Source organism: Astatotilapia calliptera, chromosome 11 (assembly GCF_900246225.1).
Source record: "Astatotilapia calliptera chromosome 11, fAstCal1.2, whole genome shotgun sequence".
Taxonomy (NCBI): domain Eukaryota; kingdom Metazoa; phylum Chordata; class Actinopteri; order Cichliformes; family Cichlidae; genus Astatotilapia; species Astatotilapia calliptera.
In genome coordinates this window covers 11,279,822-11,295,309 of record NC_039312.1, presented here as the reverse complement: position 1 = coordinate 11,295,309, position 15,488 = coordinate 11,279,822, and the positions used below count along the sequence as shown (strand labels likewise).

The window sequence follows — 15,488 nt, the reverse complement described above, 5'->3', positions numbered from 1 at the left end:
AGAAGCTATACGTCATGTTTACATGCTATTTATTTTAATTTGACATTCAGAGTTCCTTGATACACTCGCTGAAGCACTCGCTGAGCAGGTACTTGAGCAAAAATAAAGCACGACTGCATCCAGTGCGGCTGCTCAGGTCAAACAAACTTGCATTGTTGAAATGTGAAGTAAAAAAAAGAAGACTCGGTCAACAATAATCAGATTTCAAGCAGCTCACTGTTCCACAGTTGAGTTGGTTACCTTGCTGAGAGGTCGGAGGAGTGCAGCCTTTTGCCGAGCACTGTTGGTCACGGTGGCTACTGCTTGTTGTTCAGTCACATCTTTAAAAAACATTAGTCCAGCCATGTTTCACCACCGAGTGCTTTAGATGTGCGAAGGGAGAGAAAAGGATGAGTTTGAAATATGAATAAAACCCTAAACAGGGAGGCTAATATCAATAAAATAGTAATAGATAACAGTGATACTCCCGTTTGTGGTAGTAGGTGGCTGTGCACACATGGGTGTGTGTGTGAAAGGAGGCACATCTATACCTAATATAGTAAATATTATAATATAAACTTTATCCACTGCTAATTAGTTGCAGGATCCCTTTGTGACAAATAACTAACAGACCAGTAATTAGCTGCCTCTCCAATGAGTCTCTTACCCCACTGTTGGATGCCAACTAAACCATCCTGGGGAGCAGCTGGCTACGGTGGTCCCTGTTCTGCTCCGCAGCCTTGATGGAGCAGCACATGAACCAGTCCTAAACCGGCTGCAGGTTCTGGTTAGAGTGGCCCTCCAGCTCGCAGCAGATCCTCAGAGCAGAACAAGGACTATTGTTGCCAGCGGCAGTCCAAGATGGCAAAGCTGGACTCAGTCTGACCGTGGGATGAGAGACTCTGAGAGCCATGAGAGCGACTGGTGAGTATGCCAGGAAGGAAACACAAGATGGGAAGGGGAGTAGCTGTTTAGCAACCGAACTTTCAAAATAAGACTGAGGAAATTGCTCGTTAGGAAATTGCTAGTGGATTGCGTCATTCTTTTGGGCAGGAAAAAAAAAGGTGAAATGGGTAGATAGCCAGATATTATTGGGGCGGGACCTCTGTGGGGAAACCCTGGATAAGCAGTTAATCATATGTTTTGCTGGATATGCTGTGAATTCCTCAATCATGGCAGATTATTCTCCTAGCAATGAAAATACTACATGTCAAGGAAATCAATGGCTAGACTTTGATCTTAAATTAGATTTAAAAAAATTAATTAAAAATGACTAAGGTGTATTATGGTTTCAGATGAGGTGTCTCAAACATGAAACTGTGCACTGGTTTAGACCAGGCTGCTATCTTGATGGACTGTGCAGCAGACAGGACGCATGATATGCATAAATATCCTCACTATAAATTAGCTGTATTGCTCTGACCTCTGTACTTTCCTTTTAGTACATTTTTTGGATTATTTGTCTCCCCACATTGCTACAGCTGCTCCCATCGGTTGTTGCCAGAGTCAGTGGCTGCTATACATCAGTCTTGGACTACTTCACATTACACGCCAGACTTGGCCTAGCAAAATCAAACATGTTTGAGAAAGATCTCACCACGCCAGCAGGCGAAAGCTGGCAGATGAAGTGGGAATCTGCCGTGGTCTTCATCCGTGGCTTAACCCAACAGACGACTCCTGCCACACAAAAGTATTTTCTCTGTCAAATATTTTGCAGGCGGCGTTGAGTTTAGAGTCCGTTCACACTTCAGCAACGCAAAAAAGAAAATAAGGGTAAAAAAAACAAAACCTCATTACGCGATCGTCTCTCTTGCTGTACTTTCTCATAACTTGAGCCCCGTTGTGGCAGGAATATAAGCCCCTTTGTGTGAGCGAGGCAGAAGATTTATGATAAGAATTAAAGGCAGCCAACAGGGGATTTAGACCGCAATTGATTTTGCACAATTCAATTTTAAGCTTGTTGATTTATAATGCACTGTCCACATATCAATCTTGGACCTCTCCACATGAGGTGAGATCACTGGGTTAGCTGCCGGTGTACTGGATCAATAAAATTATACGTGAGTTTGTGTGTGTGTGTGTGTGTGTGTGTGTGTGTGTGTGTGTGTGTGTGTCTGAGAGCGTGAGTAGTAGGGAGGGATGGTACTGGAAGGAGAGTTGGCATGTCTTTGTGGGCATGCAGGTTTGCACAGACGTTAAGCTTTCCAGGCTTTGCTTACAATACCTGATGGCATTTACTGAGCGCCAGGAAGCCAGTACTACAAATCCACTGAAACCTCCAGGCTTCCTTCCTTCCTTTTTTTGTAGTGCAGATGCCTCTTTGCTTCCTGTCTTTAAAGCATTTCTGTGGATTCAGGATTTCTCCCCCCCCCCCCCCCCCCTTTTTTTTTTTTCCTTTCTTTTTTTTTTTAAACCCCCATCGTGTTTAGCCCTATTTGTTTGACCTTGTTGGAGTTGTTTTTGGCCGACTGTCCATCTCTCACCTCCTCCCTTTTTGCAGACAGATGCTGTTTAAGTGTGCGATGAGCAGATCGCCAAGAGCTAGATAGCTGAAAGCATTGTGTATCCGTTGCTATCTGCTCTCAATGATGGAGGGAGACTAGAAAAGCTATTTGCTGGTGGAAAAAGGAGCCAAAGCTCAAAGGGGACCGGGGACAGGGTAAAGCAGCCAATGCCACTGTTCCTGGAGACTTCGACTGTAGCCCTCCTCTCCCCTGCCGGATTCCTCCTTATTCTTCCTCGCTCTCTTTGCTACACCTCACCTACTGCCCCACTGCTTTCTTTTTGTCATCCGTTCCTTCATCCACCTGTTTCTCCGTTTCACATTTGCACTATTGCATTTCCTTGCTACCCAGCTCCGCCACCTTGCTCCCCTCCATCGCGCTCCCACTCAGTTATTTTGCTGTTTCTCCCTCCCTTTCCACCCGTGTCTCTCTTCACCGACCTATTGCTCAGACCTTCCTGCCCTCTCAGTCAAAAATGCCAAAGCAGGCAGGCAGGGAATGAGATTTGTTTTTCTCTCCACTCCAACCCATTTGGTTTTTCTTCTCCCGCCTCTAGCTCTTTTTACTTGTTGCATGACAGAGCCAGCGCTCTATTGAAATAAATCATCTCCCCGGACAAGCACGCATGTGTATGTGTATGTTTGCGCGTGCACGAGCAGCTGCCCGAGACCAGCGAGGGCTCCCTTATGGTGGTGTTGGCTCTTTTGTTGTGAGCATGGCTTTAGGACTGCCACCCTGCTCCTATGTGTGAATGTGTATGTGTGTATTATTAATGCCTCTGGCTGTGACCTGCCCACACTGTTATCAGCGTGATTTATGCTCTCCCCCTCCACACAGCGCTTTTCAGCTTTTTGTCCTGTTCCTGTTCATTTAGACGCTTTACCTTCTCTGCTCTCTGCCATTGCTTTTCAGTTTTTTATTTATTTATTTTTTGCTTGTCAGTATGCCTGCCACATGTTTGTATTGTGCATGTGCGATAGTTTTTCCTCCGCCGTCCTTGGTGTCAGTATCACAGCATTAGAGCTTAAACCCACTCCTGAATCATTCGGAGGCTTTGTGCTATCGGCCCATTTTTATCTGGCATTAAAAATTAAATGCATACGATGATGCATGGACACTCTGTCCAGATGAAGCACGATTATGTGGGATATCGGAGTACGAGTCCAAATATACCCTCCCACTGTACAAGGATGGCATTTTTCTTGAAAATTTTATGTGTGCCGCCTCTTCGCTCTCCAGTGTAAATTGCTAAGCTGCACTGAATACTAACTGCCCTTTTGTACACACTCAAGATCAGTGATGCACCAGTGTTTGAGCCTGCAGGTGGTGCTTACCACAGCGGGCTCCAGCACTCAACCACAGTCAGTGATAGCCTTAGTAACTTGTCCCAGAATTTCTCCTAACATAACAATGGTTATTTTTTGACAATTTTGTGGTTTTTATGTAAGAGCTTAGTGGCCAGTGAAGAGTGCAGAATGCTTCATTATGCAATCTGTTACCAAAGTAAGTGGTGTTTTTGTTGTGATGTGGGGGTCCCTAGACTGGTTGCAAGTTGATCATTGGGTTACATTGGATTTAGAATCATTAATTAACTTAACATGCACATCTGTGGAGTGTGGGAGGAGACTAAAGCACCAGAGGAAACTCACATAGGCGCAGGGACAATAAGAAGACTGCTCTGAGGCAACAGACCTAAGCTCAGCTGTCTATTGGGAGAGCTCTTATAAATTTACTAGAATTTGTTTAGAAATGTTCTAGTTTTAGTATTAGAGGAGTTATATTTTTCCCCCCAAACCTGTTTTACTACACAATTTCACATCTCGCTAGGAATCACCAGAAAGCCTGTTGATATCAAAATACGTCACTTATTACTGGTATCTCAGGATAGTGGTGCATGAGATAGCCCTCTTTTTCATAGTACTCTCAGAGTATTTTGAGTTTTTACATTAAATATCAGTATTTAGTGTCCCTGTGTCAGTATCATGCATTGTCACACAGAATTTCCTGATGCTTTGCTGTATTAATTTTTTTGTTTTTAACTCCCAGTTTTGCAATATTGTAGCTTCATTAGGGGATTAGTATGAATTGTTGATATGATCAGGGTTTTAGGCTCCTCCTACCAGAGTAATGAGCCAATGTCATGCAAATTCACCCCTCATCCCACTCCCAAAAAAGTAGACTTCTCTGTCTCTCTATCAGGAGAACTACAGACCGGGCTGATAACGAGTAGCTGTGCCCGTCACCACCCAGTTAAAACTGTATTGAACCTGAGCTGTGCACCTGTCAGTGCAACAACATGATTTTTCAACTTGTAATAGTTTTTCCAGAGGGAAAGTGTGTAATAGCTACGGGGGGCTTAACCATATCAAGCATCAGCACCTCGAAAGTTACACAAGCAGACGACAACCGCTTGTTTCTACCAAAAAAATGGAACTGTTTCCAGAGCAGTGTGATATTATTTATGTCACATCTACACATCCATTTCATCCTTGTGATCCATCACAACTGAATACAGGCCCTAGATCATTATTCTTTGAGCTGCAGGGTGCACACAGCTGTCTGGATGTATGTGTGACACTCATTATAGAGCAGGATTTATCTTCGGTGTTATCGTTTAGTGTGTGTTTGGAGTCTCCACAGCAAAATGTGCATAATAAAAATCACGAAGAGCAAAAATGATTGCTTTAATACTGAAGTGTTTCCTGCTCACTCTTAATGTATTGAATTTTGAAAACAATAAGCACGATTAGCGTGCTAGCCAGGTGCAGCAGTTTCACATGGAGAACTATGGAGAATTGGTAACATGAGCATATGACTAATTTGCAGATTAGCACGCTTCATGCTAAACACTGCTGCACCTGTTTTTAACCTTTTCCAAGGAAAAAACACAAGACCGTGGACGTTTACAGCACAAATTTGGTGTCTGTTTCAGAGCTGTTAAACCTCGGGTTACTATTCATATTTACGTTGTTGTAATTCTTTTGCGTAATGAGTAATGCTAACACTTTAGTTTGTGTATATAAGCAGAGAAAACTCTAGTGATGCATGAAGTCTCATTGTTTTTGGGTGGTTTTTGTTTGGTTTTTCTCTTGATATCACTTTGGGTGTTGGTGAAATCAGAAGCCTTGTGTTGGTTGTTCTTGGTGGGGAACTGATGAGAAATGTGTCATATGTGCTCTGCTGGGACAATATTCTCAGCCACAAAGTGACTAGAGTTGTACAATCAACCTAAAGTATATTAACTACACGTTACAATCATAACAACATAAATTCTTTAACTGGAAGTTCCTATTTTCACATTTCCTAGGCGTAAATCACAGGCCTTTATCATGTGTCTTTATTTGCATTCTTTTACTAAATCAAACCACTTTTCTGTACACTAGAGGTTAGACATTATTCTCTATTTGAAAATAAGAAAATTGTTCAGTGTGTTTGTACTGTGATTAAAAAATAATGTGCCAAAGAACAGAGGAAGACATCCATGTGACTTTTAAACAGCATCTCACACAGAAAATCCTCAACTCACACTAATGAGCTCAAATCAACATGGCGAGCAGGGAGACAACTGTATTTGGTACCATAAATCAAACAATAGCAAGAAATTACATAAATGCTATAAACGACAAGATGGATAAAATATTATCAATTCAGAAAATGAAATCAATTTTCAGTAAATGCCACTGAAAGCAGGATAAAGAATCATCAACCTCCCTTTCTGCCTCCTTTTCTACTGCAGCACTAATGTTGCTCTTTTTTTCCCTTTTCACAGGTGGTGCTGAAGATTATCAAGCACTACCAAGAAGAGGGCCAGGGCAGTGAGGTGGTTCAGGGCGTCCTGCTGGGCCTGGTAGTCGATGACCGACTTGAGATCACCAACTGCTTCCCTTTCCCCCAGCACACAGAGGATGATGCTGACTTTGATGAAGGTAACTAAAAGCAGTGTGCCTGCTTTCTGTTTGTTCCATCGATCTTCTCCTGCAGCTGTAAAAACGCGCGCACACTTATCACATCACGACAGAGTGTGAAATAAATACCCGTTAAGCACCGAGCGCAAGTAAAACCGTAAAATGATGGTGTCTCCGGTGACTGCGGCCGCTCAATTTATGACAAGATGATATTAAGAAATCTTCAGCAACATGGGAGCTGTGGTATTTGCTTATTGTGAAATTTTGAAACTCCACTGTAGATAAGAGCTGCTTTGTCATTTAAATTCTGGTGCGTGACATTATGAATTGCAAATTTGGATGATTAAGTTTTTAATTAACACAGTGTTCTTGAGTTGATATACCAGATGGCTGTGAAAACACTGACTTGAAACATTTCCGTGGAAAACGTATATTGTTTTTGGCAGGACAAAAGGTGTTGTTGTTTGTCATTAATTTATTTTGGCATGACTGACGTGTGAGCCAAATGTTATATCAGATATTGCATCAAACTAATTTGTTTTTAAAATTTTACAAGGGTGAACAGAAAGTCTTTGAATTTTGGGGGGAACTACTTTGTAGATTTCTGTGGAAATCTCATTAAAATTGACCCTTATCGCGCCACGTATGTTAGCTTATCTAACAGCATGGAGGTGGGGTCGGGGGAAGAGATTGTGACCAGACACCTGGGGGTGCTCATCTCCCTCAGAGCTGAAGGGGTGACACAGGTCCTGTGTTGCTGGCTGATTTAGCTTTAACTCATCTGCAGCGTTGCCGCCGTTCTAGGACCGGCTTTGCCCGTGATGTGGAGTCAGTTGGTGCATGCCGTGTTTGGTTTTAGAAGAATTACCGCTTGCTGGGACGCCTTTGTTTGCATGCTAACAGGCTGTCATCAACTCAAGTAACGCTCTCGTCTTTTTCTCCCCGTCTCTCTTCTGTTGCCGCGCTTGCTGCCTTGTTCCGCCCCTTCACACGCACACGGTGACAGCCGCAGACTGAAGTGACAGCAGAGGGTACAAATTATGAGTGAATCTAACATGCCAATAAGTTCACAATGGAATCACTGTGTGCTGAAATGAAAAGAGGGCACTAAATTTGACTAAATAAAGTAAATTCAAGGTTGTTATTATAATTATAATTATTATTCATATTTATATTTTTTGTTTTTTGGCTTCTTGTAACTGATTTTCTGAGATGATGTCACAGTAAACTTGTATCAAGAACGAACTGAATGTCTGTTTTCTTGAAAGTTTGAGTAAGATATCCTCCGGCGTCATGTTAAGGTCAATGCTGACTTCTAACTAAGCTAACTAGGTGCTGGGTGTCCTACCCTGTCAGTGCCAAGGGTTGATGCGCAGTCCAAGGATGGAGTGCTCTAGCTTCTGGCGTTACAGGTGGGCGGTGCGAACGTGCACGGGTTTTGATTTGGTCTTTATCCGCACATGTTTTCCTTTCCCCTGCTGCTTTCTGTCAGCATTGTTATCAAAGAGTGTCATGCCCTCTGACTTCTGCCCTTCCCCTATCACACCTTATTGTTACTCTCTCCTTGTTAGCACAAAAAAACCCCACTGCATCAGACTGAGGGGTGGGAGGAACGTGAGGTGGTCCCGAGAACAGAGGAAAGGGAGAAATCCTGGTCTGTGAGGCTTCAGCTGCTAACGAGCAATAGTCAAAAATTCAGCGGCATATGCAAGCGCCAATGGTTGCTTAAGGTTGTTAGTGTCAGGAGCAGCTCACTCTCTCTCTCTCTCTGTGTGTCGGTGTGTGTGTGTGTCGGTGATGGCTTGTTGTGTTATAAACACTGGAAGCGCTGGATTTTCCATCTGTCATTCCCTTTAACTTAACAAGGGCTTCAGCGAGTAGCGTCTTGCCGTGAACTCTGGGAAATTTACAGAGCTACAATAGAACTCTGCTCAGTGGGGATTTTGATCCAGCTGTAAAAGGTGACAGGCTTCAGGTTTTCTGTCAGTATGGAACAAAATTCAAAAACGGAGATGGAAATGGGATTCATTCATGTTCTCCGTGCTTTCGACCTCTTAAACGGCAACAGCACATCATAAAGCAGACAATTCTGTAGCTACACAGCGCTCCCATCTCCGCTCTCCAAGCTGACAGAAAGTTTATGCTACGCACTTATGCTACTACACATTTAGAAATAAAATTGAAAAGCGGATTTAATGCCTGTACATTTGATCATTTTGGTCTCACACTCAAGCTTGAAACGTCTACACACACGCGCGACCAGTCAGGCCACCCTTTTCTCTCTGTCTCGTCGCCCCTGTAGCAATTGTTAGTGTTTCATCTGTGCTGATGCTGGGGCGGGTGACCTCGACCAACTGTAGAAGCAGCAGAACAACAGAGTTTTGTTGAAGAATGAATCAGACATTGTAACTTACTCCTGGAGACATTTATGTGGTACTACTGTGTTATAACAGAGTATCTGAGTCATATCAGGTCACAAATGCGTATTGAATTAAAAAACGAATTCTGTCAATGTAACGTCTGCTGCTATTGTACAGACAAACAATAGGCAGCGCTACTCACTGATACCCAGGCCATCTGCCTGTATCAAAGATTTTTAACCACGCTGAATGTTTCTGCAAATAAAGTAACTTTGCTGCAGAGCAGTAGCTTGGATAATGACTCAGAGGTAGTTGCTCACACTTGAGTTGGTGATGCTTTGTGTATGAACCAATCGGATAGTGATCTTAATAAGCTGCATTCTTCACTGAGAAAGAGGCTTGGAAATTTTCTTATGATGTGGTTGTAGTTGCCCAGATTGAGCAGTTTTTTTTCCACATATAGCTCTGCAAGCTAATGTCAAGAACATTTCAGAGCTGCAGTGTATGTGTGAACACAGCTATGGAATAAAGGAAATTAACTGAATGGATTGGCCTCGTGCATCAGCCAGCTGTCACAGATGCACGATACAGCCATTTGAGTCTGTGTCAGACCGATATGCGATATGAGTATCACATTGCTCCATCGCTACTTTCAATCAGTGCTCCATTAATCTGTACCTTGCTCTTTTTTTCTTTTTCTGTAAGTGGACAGAAGCAACACACACTCATTCAGACGCACACTGTTATACTGTAGACTCATGTCCTCTAGAGGCACATGGGTAACGCTGTCCAAAATCTGAACATTTTTATCAATTTTTGATGACTTTTACAGTGTTTGCTTCAGACCTATACCTTTTATTTCAATGCAGCCTTATCTCTGACCATTATAATGAGACTCTGATACATATCAGTTAACCAATACTCTCTGAGATAAAGCTGGAGATTTGGGCCTTCACAGACTGAGCTGACAAGCGTGTACTCTCTTCACCTCAAATCAGCCACCCTCAATACATTTTGCTTCCAAGGTCTGCATATGTGGATAGATTGGTGTGTGTGCCTTGTGTTTTTGTGATCTGTGTGTGTGTCTGTGTACACCTAAATCATCTTACACTGACTCATTGCCTGCTGGAGGCCCCTCAGATTAGAATTACTCCTCGAATCTATCTCGAAATGAACAATGGGCAGGATTGGCAGCTACGTGACTCTTTTTTTTTTTTTTTTTTTTTCCCCTCCCTTCCCGTGTGTCTGTGTGTGCGCGCATGTATATGCTATGCTATGCTTTCATCAACAGGTGCCAGTATAGAGCTGTAGTTACAGGACAGTCAGTGGCAGCAAATGTGACCAAAATGAGTGAGGAATGAGATAAAGAGTAATTGAGCACGCACAGCAGAATCGGCCTCAGATTAAAAAAAAAAAAAAAAAAAGAGAGAGGAAAAAATGGGAAAGGAAAAAAGAAATGACCTTGACTGAACCCCAGCCCTCCTATCTTCCAGTGTCCTTGCACACACGCTTTCCTTGCATCATTGACAAAATGTATTGAGAGAAATGTGTGGAACTGCGGGCACTTATTCTCTTGGCATTTTGTGCAGTAGAGGCACTCAAATAGCATGTTAATGATGTGCATTGGCCCGACTCTTTTGTTGTGATATCAGCAATATTACAAAGCAGAGGTATTTTAGTACAGAGCGACTATCACAGGGTTTTCACTGGTGTATTGCAAATCCAACAGCTAACCGGACTCAACTCATCATCTGGGGGTTGACTTGATAGTGAGCGGGATCGAATCACGCACCGTAAAGGCAGTGAATCTGTGCATTTCTAGATATTTTAGACCAGGCAAACAAAACTGTTTATTCTACTTCAGTAAATTACTGAAACTGGCAGGTGGTATTTTCCCCTTAGTGCTGGCTAAAATTTCTCTTTGGGTACCAAATATTCCAAAAAACAGAAAAACACTTTGAATGTGTCATATTAGCATACTGTCCCGATTGAAAAACAGGTTGAAAGAGTTATTAGTAGTAGAAAAAGAGTAAAAGAACCAAGTAAATGTTATCATTTGATACTCTTGAGGGCTTGAAATGAAAGCAACTGGACTTCTTTTTGGTGAAAAATGTTTCATCTAGTAGCAAGCTTTTCTTCGGGAGAGCTAGCTCCTATGTTACATAAAAGCAGCAGCTCAGCAGGACGACACTGCTGTACATTTGCACTTAAAGGAGAAAGGACATTCTTTTGATGATGCTCATTTTCACATTTTGGACTGAGAAGACTTGACGCTTTGAAAGAGGAGTAAAGTAGGCCATCTACATTGACTTTGAACGACCATTGTACAAAAGACGTAGCGGCCCGCGATACCACCTACAGTGCGGCCTTGAGAGCTCCTCCCAGGCGATTTAGCCCCCACTCACACCTAGAGTCATGTGACCTGAAGAGCTCATTTGATGGCAATTTCCAAGGCAATTTCTCACAAGCATTTCAGACCATGGCCCCTGTGATGATAATCACCAGTGCCTTGTTTCACACCTTCGGTCATGTAATGACTCGCATAATTAAGATTGGTTTATACGACCTTCAGGACCACCTCCCAGGATTTAGAACTGAAGAAGCATCTTGGATGGGAGGTGAGGGTTGTCACAAACCAACAAGCCCTCAATACTACTATGACCTACATGATTGAGAGGCTACATTCATATAATCCGAAACCTTTAGTTGTTTAGCTAACAGTATTACACCTATGTTAACTAGTTAAGCCTTGATTATATCCTATTAGGCTGGAGACCTGACGACCAAGTACTAATTCCTGTTATACTCCTTTGAAGTCCGCCTGCAGCCTACTGCCTGAGGTGCATATGAGCATATGTAATGCTAATGCTCCACAGACAAGTCCGTACGGGGTGGAGGAAAAAAACAGGCAGGACCCTCACACTCACCATCTGATGACGAAATTTAAATTGCCCACACCCAATGGGACCACAGCGGACTCATAGATGCAAACCAGTGTAATCAAAGCTTTACAGTAGGCCAATTCATTGTTGGATCACAGTACACTGAAGATCTCCCACAGGTATTGCCTTCATTACTTACCCTTCATGCTGGAAGTGGTTAATAACCTCTCCTCTTAGTAGCAGCAATGTGTTTGCACAGAAGAAGTAATGAGAGGTGCACTTCATGTAGCTTCACTGTTCAGTCTGTGCCGCGCAATATGGCGGGTGGATAAAGCTCCGTTGACACTGTAACTTTCAGCTCTTTGTGTCAGTGTGCCATGTTTCTCATTATGGTTCTGTATAACCTCTGCACTCTCGCGTATTGTAGTTTTTATTGAGATCTCACTGCATTTGACTGTGTGTGTGTGTGTGTGGGGGTTTTTTTTTCTTCCATCTTTGCATATTTTGCCGTGAAGTTGTCTATTTGCATACAGGTTCACGAAGATTTTTCTATTTAAAAAAAAAACAAACTTTAAACAATCATTGAGCAAAAACTTTGGGCAGCTACTCCTTTTCGAAATCTTATTGAATAATCACAACTACATCACAATACCAGGAACTCATTTGCGTTTTGCTGGATTAAAACACTTCTTTTAATCATCTTCAATCAAAGTATGATTAGTGATGTATATATTTGTTTGAATATATGAATCTGTTTAGTCTGTTAAGTCTATAGATGTGGCAGCCAGTCCTGTTGGATATCTGAGACGATGAAGAGATGCTTTATTGGATTGCTATGGACAATAACAAAGCTGCTCTAAATCCCGTTCTTTGTTTATTGTTTTTTACTCGCCTATGCTCTGTTTTGTCCACCTCTGCTTGGTAGTCTTGTTGCCATTTTTTCCCTTAATAACAGTCGAGCTCTACACTGTAAGTATTTCCCTGTGTGTGATAGTGAAAATTACAGCACGGGAGTGTGAAAAATTATTTGGACACACTGGTGATTGACTTCTTCTGACCCTTGGATTGGCAAAATTTGCTAAACCACTTAGCTCACCAAAACAGTTATTTCTCCTCTATCCCATTAGATAAATATACGAGAGGGAGGGAGGGGGATTTGGAAGCAGTTTCTCTTAGCTTGCACACAGCACCAAATGTTGTTTTAACTGTTTAGAATGATGCTGCCAAATCGTAGAAGCTGGGTTGGTTTTGCGTTCTGATCTGGTCTGCTTCAGTATTTGGTTTGCTTCAGTATTTCAAAAAATGGTGAGAAATACCTCCTCACCTCCATGCAATTGATGTTATAAAAAGTTGGATCTATTGCACGAGTTTCAATCTTTTAATTAACCTTTTTTTTTCTTACTCGTTAAATAGTTTAAGCTGATCAGCTCAGTAGATTTGAACCCTTTGGTATTTTGATTAAGTAGCTTTTGTCAAATTTAATAGGCTATAGCTGTTAATTCCATGTGGCAGATACATGTTTAATTCTCATGGGGTAAATATTTATTGGATCAGGCTCAGATACACAAAATGAAAAGATTTGGATCAGTATCGGGCCAAAAAAAATGGGTTTGGGGTGGGGGGAATCTCGACTGGGAGACCCCTCGTGAACACAAGCACTAAAACCTTCAGCAAACTGTTAATATTTGTTGGGAACTGTGGCTTAATGAATTTCACAGGATTACAAAGCATAATTGGGTAGTGGGTTTTTTTTTTGGCTTGTAAGAAGGGACTGTATCAAACAAACCGTTGCTCAGTACCACTTTCGGTGTTTGATATTCAACCCACGCCGCTAGACTTCGGCAGCAGGAGGAGGTATCCTGAAGGTAGAACAAAATTAGTCACCTTCCTTCCACTCTCAACTACTTCTCCTTCTTTTCCCCTCCCTTTTTTTTCCAGACTCACCACAGGTAAGCACTACCTATAGCCTTTCTTCCCACAATTTTCTTCTTTCCTGCAATCATTGATTGTTTCCTTCCTTTTAGTATTTCATTCTTCATTCCTTCTTTTATCATCAACTTTCTTTTCCTTTTCCCCCCACTCTCCCTCCTGTTTGTCCCCACCTGCACCCAGTAGCCCCAAGTCTTCCTTCCATTCCCGCTACAACAATGGGAAGATTAGTAAATATGCTATTTTAAAAAGAGAGGATGAAAGCGCCCGACAAATGTCCTGTTGGGGTAATTATTTCCCAGAAATTCTTTCTGAACAAACTGTACTAAGCCAGCAATGGCTTTTGGTTTTCTCTTAGAAAAGCAACTGCATTGATGCCAGCGCCAAGAAAATTGAATAACTGGAGTAATTATTGTGTTCCTGATTTGCAGTACAGTGCCTGCCGTCATAGGCGCATTAACATCAGCAAATGCAGATATAACAGTGGAAGTTGATTGATGTTATGCAAGTTCATGATGATAGTTAATGGTCACCTCATTTGTGGTTATGCTGTGACATCATTGCAGCACTGCAGTCTTCTTCTGAACCATAGGTGTTGCCACTCGGAGAAAAATCTCTCTATCAGGGCTGATACTGGGTAAAAAAGTGATCAGTGTCTTGTTTTTTGGGGTAGTGTATTGTATGGTAATAGACACATATCACAATGCATTTATGTGTTGCTTGTATTTATCTGTGGAGTCTTTCCCCCATTGAATGCGTTCCCACAGCCTTCTGATTAGCTTGCTGCCCCAAGCTGCTAGCTCTCTGCCTGACACAGGTTGCATTGGCTGCAAGGCCTCTGGCCTCATGTCATGTTTCCCATTGGCCCTGAGGATGGGAGCTGTTGTCAGCCTTGTGAAACAAACAAGTTATAAGGGGGCTTGTTTTGCAGTTTGAGCTCCCTGATTCGGTAATTAGATGTGTTTTTGTTGCTAGCCCCCTTAGACAAAACATGATGGCCACTTCTCAGCCAAGGAGCATTTCACTTGTACATTTGACATGTCAGCTGATAACAGGTTGTTGCTACTTAAGTCTTAACAAGACACTTAATTAAAAGGCACATTGAAAGCTACCCTTGATGTATAAACAACCTGTAATCATTAATGAGGTTGATTTTTGCTGATTGGCACCCTCTTTTCAGTTTATTTGTTGTTTATGTCACTCCTGCTGCCTTTGTTTGAATTACTCAGCATACTAATTAGCCACATAGCTTTAGATTGTAGTGAATATGATTGGGCTGCAGGGTAAAGAAAAATGCCTCCTTACAAGGGCAATCTGGCTGCTTAGACTACAGATTTAAAACTCAATGGTCAATTGTAACTTTATTGGAAATTGATTTGGAGCATGTCCACACATAAAACAACACATACATACACAAAAAAGAGAGGAAAAAACAGCCCAAGTTTTATCAGTAGCATTAACAAAGTACACTGTGCATCCTGTGTTTCCTGAACTCAGTGACCATGTCTTTAGATTTCAAGGTGTTTATCTTTAAAAATGACTCACCACACCAAGAAACAAACATAACAGGCCCATGGGAATACTCTTCACCATGAAGGAGGCTTACAATGAGTGTATCATCCGCATATTTAATGAAATGCCTGTTAGCCTGTGTACTACAACAGTCATTAGTATTCAAAATGTATAGTAAGGGAGAGGGACAACATCCTGTGGTGAACCAGTAGAAGAATTCAGCTGATTGGAAAAACAGCCATTTACTCTCACACACTGAAAACTGTTAGTTAAAAAGTCTAAAATCCAACCAAACTGGTTAAGAAGCTTATCAGCTAAAAGATGTGGCTGGATGGTATTAAAAGCTGAAGAAAAGTCAATAAACAGGAGCCGAGCATGGACTTTGGCCCCATCCAGTTGGCAATATAGGAAATTTAA

General features: G+C 42.1%; 1 protein-coding gene across 1 annotated transcript in view; it reads left to right on the top strand.

Annotated features, from left to right (window-relative positions):
• Positions 1-15,488, top strand: part of LOC113031491 (eukaryotic translation initiation factor 3 subunit H) — a 59,727-nt gene that overhangs the window by 2,095 nt on the left and 42,144 nt on the right. The window contains exon 2 of the mRNA XM_026183613.1: positions 6,253-6,409. Coding sequence (XP_026039398.1) covers positions 6,253-6,409 — 157 coding nt within the window. The remainder of the gene's footprint in view (positions 1-6,252; positions 6,410-15,488) is intronic.